The 11,278-nt window shown below is 49.0% G+C and overlaps 2 protein-coding genes across 2 annotated transcripts; both read left to right on the forward strand.

The window, feature by feature from the left end:
• Positions 1-820: 820 nt before the first annotated feature.
• Positions 821-3,410, forward strand: LOC136542663 (cytochrome P450 709B2-like). The gene is made up of 5 exons (XM_066535192.1): positions 821-1,438; positions 1,565-1,788; positions 1,966-2,216; positions 2,312-2,693; positions 2,777-3,410. The coding sequence occupies exons 1-5, from the start codon at positions 1,165-1,167 to the stop codon at positions 3,206-3,208; spliced, it is 1,563 nt and encodes a 520-aa protein (XP_066391289.1). The 5' UTR covers positions 821-1,164; the 3' UTR covers positions 3,209-3,410.
• A 661-nt stretch (positions 3,411-4,071) lies between these two features.
• Positions 4,072-7,188, forward strand: LOC136547320 (pentatricopeptide repeat-containing protein At3g57430, chloroplastic-like). Its single transcript, XM_066539282.1, has one exon. It carries the CDS (start codon positions 4,147-4,149, stop codon positions 6,232-6,234), a length of 2,088 nt encoding a protein of 695 aa, XP_066395379.1. The 5' UTR covers positions 4,072-4,146; the 3' UTR covers positions 6,235-7,188.
• The last annotated feature ends 4,090 nt before the right edge of the window (positions 7,189-11,278 follow it).

The following is an 11,278-nucleotide window of genomic DNA, read 5'->3' on the forward strand; positions in this document are numbered from 1 at the left end:
GCCACGCTGTAATGGAGCGGCTCCTTAGGGGTAACGTGCGGCTAGTGGGGGCGCACCTGTGCTGACGCAAGGTGGTGGCGTGACCCTTGGCGGCGGCCAACGGGGGCGTGGCTCCTTGGGCCTCGGCGTTGCTACAGGGCGGTGCGCCGGTGGGCAGCCCAGCTCCTCCTCCTGTGCGAGCGGCGAGCAAGGCAACGAGGTGCAGAGGCTTGTAGCTCTCCTCGGTTTGCTCGGTTTAACTGGAAACAAAAAAAAAACCGACACCAAACTTTTCGGTTTCGTGACAAACCAATCGGGTACTAAATTCTAAAAACTGAAGTTTTATGCAAAAACGAAGGAAAACCGAACCAAAATATCGCCCGAATGATCAAACACGTGTCTACGGATATGTTTTTAAAAACAGCTTCTTAATCTTTTTTCTCATGGCTCCCGTTCCGTTTGAGCAGAGGATATACTGTGCCTGGCTGCCTGCGTATATAACAAGAAAACTGCGGGAGATCGAGCAAAGTCAAGTGTCTCTGTTGCTCTTACTTGCACGTACGAATTTGTCCTCCAGACCAACTCCTGTCCCCATTTCACGCTGTCCAGTTGACATGTCGTCACACCACCTGTCCGGATAGATCCTCTGTGGTGTGATTAAAGGAGGTGTGAACGAGCCCATGATGCCATTAAAAAAAAAAAAAAAAAAACTGTAGCGTGCAATGTCGCCATAGACCATAGTTCCCCGTTACGTGTTCACTTCCGTCACCGGTCACCTCACCTTCCAGCCTTCCCTGTAAAGCCACGGAGCAAGCAAGTCTGACTAGGCTGGCTGACGGGGTAGGCGCTAGGCAGGTCGATCGCGTGCATACACCGCCGTTGTTGGGATCCCCCCATGTACGTGTACGTCTCTCCCACGACTCCCTCGGAGGTCAGAGCCATCATCCATGGCGTAATCCCACACGAACGCACCAGCCCAAGCTTGCAGCTGGTCCTGCTCCTACGTACAGACGACGTACAGTACAGTATAAATGGTCCCGACCTATCGGATCGATATGACACAAGAACCTCCCATCCGAGCTAGCGGTTGGCTTGGACCCGAGAGACCATCTCATCCAATCCGTGAATCCGTCCGTCAGCGAGGCATCGGCCAGCGCCGTCGTCGTCGTCCCGTGCGGCGGTGATATGGAGTACGGGTGGCTGCTGTCCGCGGCGCTCGCGGCCGCGCTGGCCTCGTTGGCGCTCGACGCGCTGGTGCGCCTCGTGTGGCGGCCGCGCGCGCTGGCCCGGAGCCTCCGGGCGCAGGGCGTCCGCGGGCCCCCCTACCGCTTCTTCCACGGCAACCTCGGCGACATCAGGCGGCTCCGCGCCGCGGGCGCCGGCCTCAGGCTGGACGTCGCCGACCACGACTTCACGCCCATCGCGCAGCCGCAGTTCCGGGAATGGATCCCCCTCTACGGTTCGTACTACTCGTGCCACCATTCCACACATTATCTTCTCAGTGTCGTCACAGGCAGCAGTTAGTTACCATGCATCGTTCCGCTTGGCCGCCGGCCTGACGCCGTACGTGATGATCGAGCTGCAGGGCGCGTGTTCCTGTTCTGGGTCGGCAGCACGCCCAACATCTGCGTGGCGGACTACGCCATGGCGAAGCAGCTGCTGGCGGAACGGACGGGGCTCTTCGCCAAGAGCCGCTCCAACGCCAACCTGCTCCGGCTTCTCGGCGAGGGGCTCGTGCTGGCCAACGGCGACGACTGGCACCGCCACAAGAAGGTGGTGCACCCGGCCTTCAACACCGACAAGCTCAAGGTACGCAGTCACGCAGACGGACGGCCGCCGGCGCCGGGGCGGGGCGACGACATCCAACTTTTGCTAGTTAGCTCCACGTGCTTGTCGTTTTATCGTAGTAGTCCCTAGACACATCACATGGGCTTTAATTTCTTATATTTGATTCTTTGCGCTGAAAGTGAAACATTTTCAAATCAGATGATGACAGCGACGATGGCGGATTGCGCCCTATCGATGGTGGCCGGCTGGGAGGCGCAGCTGGCGAGTCAGCGGAAGAAGCACGTGACGATCGAGCTGAGCGACCAGTTCGAGGAGCTCACCGCCGACGTCATCTCCCACACGGCGTTCGGGAGCAGCTACAAGGAAGGGAAACGGGTGTTCCAGGCACTCAAGGAGCTGCAGTTCATCGCCTTCTCCACGTTTTTCAGCGTTCAGATCCCTGGATTCAGGTGAAGCACAAACTAACATATGCGCAGGAGGATCTGATTTCAGAGACGAACAGAACAGAACAGCAGGCTGAAAAATTGTGTGCTTTTTGATACAGATATCTTCCAACAAAAAAGAACATGCGGGTGTGGAAGCTGGACAAGGAGGTGAGGAGCACGCTGACGCGGATCATCGAGAACCGGCTCGCCGCCAAGGACAAGGCCGGGTACGGGAACGACCTCCTGGGGCTGATGCTGGAGGCCTGCGCGCCGGAGCACGGCGGCGACCAGCTCCTGAGCATGGATGAGATCATCGACGAGTGCAAGACTTTCTTCTTCGCGGGGCAGGAGACCACCTCGCACCTGCTCACCTGGGTCATGTTCCTGCTCAGCACGCACCCAGAGTGGCAGGAGAAGCTCCGGGCCGAGGTGCTGAGGGAGTGCGGCGGCGGCAGGGACCGCCGGGCTCCCACCCACGACATGCTCGGCAAGCTCAAGCTGGTATATTTTATCGTCTTGCTTGTCAATTGATGGATCAATAGATGCTTATTCGAGTTGCAATGCAATGCAAATGTTGTCCGCAGATGAACCTGTTCATCCTGGAGACGCTGAGGCTGTACAGCCCGGTCCCGCTGATCGGGCGGCGGACCCGGTGCCCGGTGGAGCTGGGCGGCGTGGTGGTGCCGGCGGACGCGCTGCTGACGCTGCCGATCGCGACGATGCACCGCGACAAGGAGCTGTGGGGCGACGACGCCGGCGAGTTCAACCCGCTGCGGTTCGACGCCGGCACCACCAAGGCGGCGCCCAAGAACCTGAGCGCGCTGCTGGCCTTCTCCAGCGGGCCGAGGAACTGCATCGGCCAGAACTTCGCCATGGTCGAGGCGAGGGCCGTGGTCGCCGCGGTGCTGCAGCGGTTCGCGCTCACGCTCTCGCCGGAGTACGTGCACGCGCCGACCGACGTCATCACGCTGCGCCCCAAGTACGGGCTCCCTATGCTCGTTACGAGTGTTGAATGATGCGTAGTAAGAGATCTATGTAATTTGGAGAGTATATTATTACATAGAGCTGTACATTATCATATTTTATTAGTGACCGCAGACTACTTACCTGTTTAGTTTGCCTTTGCCCTGATGAATAATAAATTAGCACAATCTAGTTGTAAGATTACGACGACAATGCCATCATTGTTTTCGTATGCAACTTTGGTGCGGCATCATATACGACAAGACTTCATCATTGTTTTACTGGCCTAAACGATTGCCATGTTCTGTAGGACTTACTGAGGGTTGATTTGTTACGAGAGAAAAACATTGTTCTATGGCTGAAAATAAAATTAATTCTGACCGACAAGCTCAAGGAACAAGCCTACATTGAGCTGGCAGGGACAGTGTGTGTGGTGTGGCCGCGGTGGCCTGAAAAAATAATCATGTGGGGACGGACCATCCGTACTGAAACGCATGGCTGGCTCACGCATCAGACATTCACGTAGGGACGGTCCCTACTGAATTTTTTCATCTTCATTTCTTTTCAAGCCGAAGCCGTGCTTATTTACCATTGAAAGAATGACACTGTCCTTAAATAGGTACGATCTGCGCAGTTGATGCGTGGGCCCATACTATTTTAAACATCAGCTGCGGCTGCTTCTTTGGCTGCATGTCCCCTCACATAGTAGTGCAGCCGTAGTAGAAGCAGCCGCTGCAAATCACAGCCGAACAGGCCCACTCAAGGTGGATCAGATGTCTACGGCGGGTAGGTAGGAGGCCTGCCAAAGGGCGGTTCGACCCGCTCCTAAGCCCATGGAGCGAAGCAGGCCGACCCTAGACAGGAGAGGGGCAAAGTGCCATGACAGGGTAGGAGGTGCCCTGTTTCAACGGCCATGGCAGGTGGTTTTTCCCCGCTTCAAAGAAACAGCTCGCCGATTGAAAACGAAGCATCGCGCCGCCGCCGCCGCCGGATGCATACTATTTCCTCCGCGGTGAAGAGGAGGCTCAGACTGAGGCCTCGGTGCCTTCCTCTTGCCTCCCCAGCGACTGCTCCTCGCTGCGGATGCAGCAGCTACGGCGCTCGCGAGGCCGTCGGCTCGCACGACTGGCTCCTCCTCCGGCTGCAGTCGGGCCCCGCCCTCACGGAGGTACGGAGATTGCACGCTGCGCTGCTGGTGCGAGGCTACCGTAGAAGCACCGTCCTCGCCGCGCAGCTGGTGCGCGCGTACGCCAGGCTGCGGGATGGTGGGCTCGGGCACGCGGTGCGTGTGTTCGACGGAATGCTTACGAGGAACTCCTTCGCGTGGAACGCCGTTATCAAGGGCCTTGTCGACGCTGGCAGGTTCTCGGAAGCGCTGCAGTGGTACTGGGACATGGTCCATGACGGTTCGGTCGTTGCTGATCGTTTCACGTACCCACCTGTTCTGAAAGCATGTGCCGCACTTGGCGTGGTTGAGCTGGGGAGAAAAGTTCAGGAGAACGTGGAGGTGGACATTGCCCGGGGTATTACAAAGAACAATGTGTTTGTGCAGTGCGCGCTCGTGGACATGTTTGCCAAGTGTGGGTGCTTAGGTGAAGCAAGGAATGTGTTTGAGAGCATGGAAGTGAGGGATCTGGCTGCGTGGACTGCGATGATAGGAGGAACTGCGCATGGAGGAGACTGGTTTGAGGTGATGACGTTGCTTAAGCGCATGAAGTTAGAAGGGTTTTGGCCTGATTCGATGATTTTTGCTACTGTTATTCCAGCATGTGGTAAGGTGAAAGAGCTGAGGACTGGAATGGCATTGCATGGATGTGCTGTAAAATGTGGAGTAGGTGATGATATTTGTGTTCCTAATGCTTTGGTTGATATGTATTGCAAATGTGCTAGGCTGGATATGGCTGCTTCCCTGTTTTGGTCTATCGATCACAAGGATGTTATCTCTTGGAGTACCATAATTGCAGGGCATTCACAGAACAGAATATATCATGTGAGTGTCAATTTGTTTACTGAAATGGTTGCTTCAGGAGTAAAACCAAATTCTACTACCCTAGCAAGCATACTTCCTAGTCTTTCAGAGCTGAGGTTATTGAGGTATGGAAAAGAAATTCATTGCTTCTCATTAAGAAATGGACTCGAGCACAGTGAGTTTCTAGTCAGTGCACTCATCGACTTCTACGGTAGACAAGGATCCATTAGGGACGCAGAAATTGTTTTTCAGTTCACGCCGAAGAATGATTTGGTCGTTTTGAATTCAATGATTGGAGGACATGTTGTGAATGAGGATTCAGAGTCTGCATTACGTCTATTAAGGGCACTGCTGAAAGAGGGATTTAGACCTGATCGTGTGACTGTTCTTTCAGTTCTTCCTCTATGCAATCAACACTCCAGGCTCCTCCAGGGTAAGGAACTACATGCTTACGCCATCAGGCATAACATAAGTTCATGTTGCTCAGTTAGTAATGCACTTACAGATATGTACTGTAAGTGTGGTTGCCTAGAACTAGCCATCAAGATTTTTCTGCTGATGACAGAGCGAAATACTGTTACATATAACACTCTGATTTCTTCTCTGGGAAAGCATGGTCATGCAGAGCAATCATTCATTCTTTTTGACCTAATGAAGAGAGATGGAGTTTCTCCAGATAAAGTGACTTTTGTAGCTCTGTTATCATGTTGTAGCCATGAGGGCCTTATTGATAAGGGCTTGTGCTTCTATGATTCCATGTTGCGGGACTATAATATTTCTCCAGATAAGGAGCACTATTCGTGCATTGTTGACCTTTACAGCAGATCTGGGAGGCTTGATGATGCTTGGAATTTTATTGCAAATTTACAAGAAGTGCCAGAAATCGATGTTCTTGGGTGTCTATTGTCAGCATACAGAGAGCACAATAGAATGGACATTGCTGAGCTCGTTGCAGAAAGAATATTTGAGCAAAACCCCAATGATCCTGGCTATCACATTCTGTTATCTAACATCTATGCCAGTGCTGGAATGTGGTCTGAGGTGACTAGGATAAGAACTATGATAGAAGAGAGGAGCTTGAAGAAGAGAACAGGAAATAGCTTGATTTAAGCTCATGGCTTGTGGTTCCTTGACTCCCTGTACATATTCATATGCATTTTTTTGTACAATAGAAAAACATCATTTGCCTATGGTTGTATGGAATAAATAACTAGATATGAAATCCAAAACTTTCTGACTGCCGTATTTAATGGGAAGATACATAACTTGCCAAAATCTCGTAATGGTCACTTCGTACCATGTCCTGGATACATAAGGCAAGATGGGAGTGTGAAACTGCTGATGTGAAAGGATAGTGACTAGCTTCTCTAGCTACTTGCGAATTACTGATAAACCTGGGATACAGGACGCAAGACGGGAAAAGAGACAGCTACTGCATCAAAACACTGATCAGACTTTTTTTTCTATAGGAATAAATTCCATATTTGCTGGCATACGTGAGTTGACAGGATTACAGAGTAAATTTTACTGTTTAGTATGCTTGTTCTTAGTGTTATATGTTAAGCAGTTTAACAAATTTGCTCCTTTTCTATACCATGCCTGCAATCTGCATTCTCTTGCATTTGTTTGCTAGTATAATTAGCTAAAGAGGGTTGTTTGGGGTCACAAGATCCAGACTGTATAGCTCACATTTTCTTCTGTTTGACTATCATCGGGCTTCATATAAATCTTGAATCTTGATGATGAATTTATTCACTTTTCCTGGGAACACTTAGCTCTTTTTTCATCTAAGAATAAGAACTCCATTTTCTGCATTGCTTACTCCTCATTGCTCTATGTGCAGTTTAATATTTTATTCTGATTCTGATTTTCCTTATTAATAATCAAGAATCTATTTTGCATTTGTTTCATGATTTATGAAACATTCATCAAGGGAAATTGATACTTATGCACTAAGATAATTTTGATGATTTCAGCTACGACCCACCTCTTAGTTTTGCAACTTTTTTTTTTTTTGTAGGTAGTCAGTATACACTTTTCTGAAGTCCTTTTGTGCTAGCTGCAATTCTGAAGAAATGGAAGTAACTGGGTGCACATCAATCCTCAGATCCTTCTACGGTTTGGAAGATGTTTGGACTTTTCAATTTGTGTTCTGTTTGAAAATTCTCAGTGATGTGGAAAATATTATTTACCATGAGTCTTGGACTTATTCTCCTAGGCAGGTAGTTAGACCACACATATCAGTGCAGTGTTTCTCCAGACTGGGTTTCAGCATGACAAGGCTTTTGCTTACTCATGAATTAGCTCACCTGTTGCTATCATATATACAACGATGGTGTCCCCATCAATGGATGCCAAAAGCAGAAACAGCACCACAAGTAGAATCAGTAAAGCACCCGGATTTCACTGATGATGCATCATAATGCAATGCAAAAGGGCAGTAATCAATGAGGGTGCTGGGCCAATACACAGGGGTGGGCTCACCACATGTCTTCATCAGATAGTGGATTCCCTGCTTGTCCTACTGAGCATTGCTTCGATCCGAAGTTTGTGCAGAGGATTGAGTTCAACAACACGGCCTATATTATTACAGCCTTCGTTCAATTTTGGCTTCCCAGAATCTATCGGGTAGGAAGCTGCTTTCTTGCGCGCGCGCGCGCGAGAGAGAGAGAGAGATGATTTTCAGTCCCAAATCCCAATGCTTTCATTGCTTCTTTATGATTTTGACGTACCATTTTTTTAATAAAATGTGTTTTACATACTCCGTCCATACATTTCGGTCCAGAGCTCTGAGAAGTGAAAAACGTCATCACTTGATGATCAATGGTAGTATAGTACTATTCCGGTGTGTAAGAAGATCTTTTTTTTTAACGTGATGGCAGGAGCTATGTCTTTCAATTAAGAAGGGTAAAGAGGTTGATGTACAGAGCAAGAGGGGCAATGCCCCCATTAGGATTACGCGATGCCTCCCGCGATATTGCCCCCTCCCCAAGATAAAACCATCTTTCTTTGCTCGATATCCTCTTTTACCCTTAATGCCACTTGCAATGCCGACTCGTGGGCGTTGTTAAAAATTCTCCTATTCCTTTCCTTCCATATGTTCCATAGCGTGTGTAAATGACCATCCCGTTGAAGCGCCTTCTTTCTTGTTTCGCTATCTTGGTTGCGGCCTCTTCCCACCAAGACTTCAGGTGAGGTAGGTCTTAAGTGGGGTGGATCAACTGTACATCGAAATGCTCCCATGAAAGAACTTGGCTCCACACAGCCTTGGTGAAAGAGCAAAGGAGTGATAAGTGAAGACATGTTTCCAAAGGACCGTTACATATGGCACATTGGTCCTGATGAGGTCAGCCTCTCTTCTGAAGATTATCCGTCGTTAAGACTTTTTCCCGCACCAGGATCTAAACAAAACATTTTTCCTTTATTCTCAGCATGTGCTTTTCAAATGAGGTCATTTCAGAATTCGCCATAGGAACCTCTGAACTGGATCCTGTACGCTGAACGGGTGGAGTAAAAAGCATCGGTTGTCCACCTCCAGACTATGGAGTCACAAACGCCCGGTGTCAACAGGATGTTTTTGGAGCCTTATCCAAAGGGAGACAAACTCCTCGACTTGGACAGTGGAGGTGATCTTGCCCCTTAGCGATCGGATCCAACTATAGTTTTGAAGCTCCTGATTTGTTTTTCCTTCTCACCAAGCCGAACAAGTGTAAGAAGATTACACTATGCCCTTGGACATCTTTTAGTTTCTTACCCTTGGTTTGTTGACTTCCTTGCTGTGTAGATTGACAGCTTCAAGACAACAGGGAACGGTCATCCTTATCGGATCCAGGTCACATATGTTCTCCAACTTCTTATCAAGGTTCCAATGGCCGGCAATCAAAAAAGAAAAGAAGTTCCAATGGCCGGTGCGATGTAGTTTGGGGTTTGGACCATCTGCAATCCTGCAACGGTAACTGTCCTTGCCCACAGACTTGCGCACAGCAATAGATGAACTTAGGCCTTATTTAGTTTCCCTATTCAATCAAATGTTTGGATATATGTATAAAGTATTAAATATAGACTAAAAATAATTAATTGTACAGTTTGTGACTAATTTGCGAGACGAATCTTTTAAGACTAATTAGCCCATTATTTGACAATGTGGTGCTGCAGTAACACATGTGCTAATGATGTATTAGTTAAGCTTAATAAATTCGTCTCGCGGATTACTGACGGATTCTGTAATTTGTTTTTTTTATTAATATTCAGACACCCTATGCGACACCCCACGTGACATTCGATGTGACACCTTGAAACTTTACACCCTGAATTTAAATAAGGCCTTAATGAGCATATTGGTAACCGTCCAGTGGTAGACTGCAGGTAGCCTGTAGCCGTGGATAACTTCACGTGCTATTCTCTCTGGCTGCAGTAGTAAGCAATGGAAGGCTGTACATGCAAAGGCCCTGTTCGCTTGGAGAAATTTTAGAGGAATCTGGATGAATCTAGAGGAATTTGTGAAAAGAAGACACTGTTCCGGATGAAAAAAAAGAAGCGGATCAAGCCAGGTTTAAGGGCACGCGAACGGGGCCAAAGTTTTGCTCTAGATAACTCCACATGCTATTCTACTACCTATCCAACCCTTCACAAAAACCTAAGTAACAGGATTAGTATTCTTTAAGCCTGTTCACTTGTTGGTTTCAGCCAGACTTATTCAACTAGCCAACCGTGTTTTTCTCTCACAACAAACCAGCACCAGCCAGCCCAAACTAGCACAGAAACCAACCAGCGAACACATCGTTATAAGGCGGTAACCCACCTGTCATGAGCTGCCAGAACAGAGAATTGGTGAATGCTTACTCCAATCCATGCAAGTCTTGGGCACTGGAGCTTAAACGGCACTACTCTCCATGTGGGCAGATAAGGACGTCCCTGGGAATGGGGTACCGACCCACGCCCCTTCCTCATGCTGCACCCACCGGCCACCACCGACGCTGGAGTGAATTCACCGACCAACCATGGCTCGCTTCGCCATCAGCCGATATCATCGCCCAAAAGGAGACGTGTAGCTTGCCGTGGCCTGCAAGAGACGAGCTTTGGATGTTTGCTTGGTCTGATGATTCGTTTTGGCACTGCCTGCCACTGCAGCACAGTGATGGTGTTTGATAGCGGCCTATTAGAGGGTCCTGATCCGGTCCATTCATCATCATTCATGGGCGGTAGTATGGGAAACGGCGTGTAGCTGGTGGTGGTGGCCGGTGGGTGCCGACATGTCCACAGGGCACCCCGCCCGTTGAATTGTCTGCCAAGATTATGCATTATTATATCATACTAGTAACTTCATATTATGTCGCATTAGTAACTTCATATTATATGTTGATGTGATCCTTCACTGTCGCACATAAATAGCTGACTGGACGAGCGGATTAGCATGACATATATAGTTACGTGGTAGTGGTAGTGGTTAGTAGTTTTACCTTTCTTTCCCCCATTTTGGCGCGTGGTCCTCTTTTTGTAACTTTATCTGTGCCTGTTCTGAAACAATCAATCAACTGGGTTTTCTTGGTTAGCTGTTGCTGACTCTTGTCTGCTTCTGGACAATTTACAGCCCAAGTCGGAGTAACTCACGAGATACATCAAGCATGTTTAAAGGTATACTGACCGTACGTATAACAGCTTTCTTATTTTTGAGGTCGACAACATGGAAAAGCTTGACTTGAGAACAAACTAAAGTAGAAAGTACACTTTCCACTTTTCCAGGTGTGCATTGTACCTTCTCTATCTCTGGTCCTGGCCATCGAAGCATCCTCCAGAGTGTAGATCCGATCCATCCACAAGAACATGCTGAAAGTCTCCGAGCAAAGGGATCGATGGATGGAATAAGAGCAGGAACATGACTGGTAGAAGCGAAAGCATGTTGCTTACTTGTCATGAATGAATACCACGATTCGATCGCTAGGAGAGGAAGAGGATTGGAGTGGACAGAGAGGATGGTAGGAGAGATGTCAGCTGATCTGCGAGAGTTGAACCAAGCAAGCCCGTTGCATGATGGATCGACGCGTCGCGGGCCATTCTGGAGACCGTGAAAGCGACATCTGCTTCCACGGATCTTCTTCCACGTAGCACGTACTGGAGTCTTCATTCCGTTTTGTTCCTCGGCCTTGTTTAAGTT

Source organism: Miscanthus floridulus, chromosome 3, assembly GCF_019320115.1.
Source record: "Miscanthus floridulus cultivar M001 chromosome 3, ASM1932011v1, whole genome shotgun sequence".
Taxonomy (NCBI): Eukaryota; Viridiplantae; Streptophyta; class Magnoliopsida; order Poales; family Poaceae; genus Miscanthus; species Miscanthus floridulus.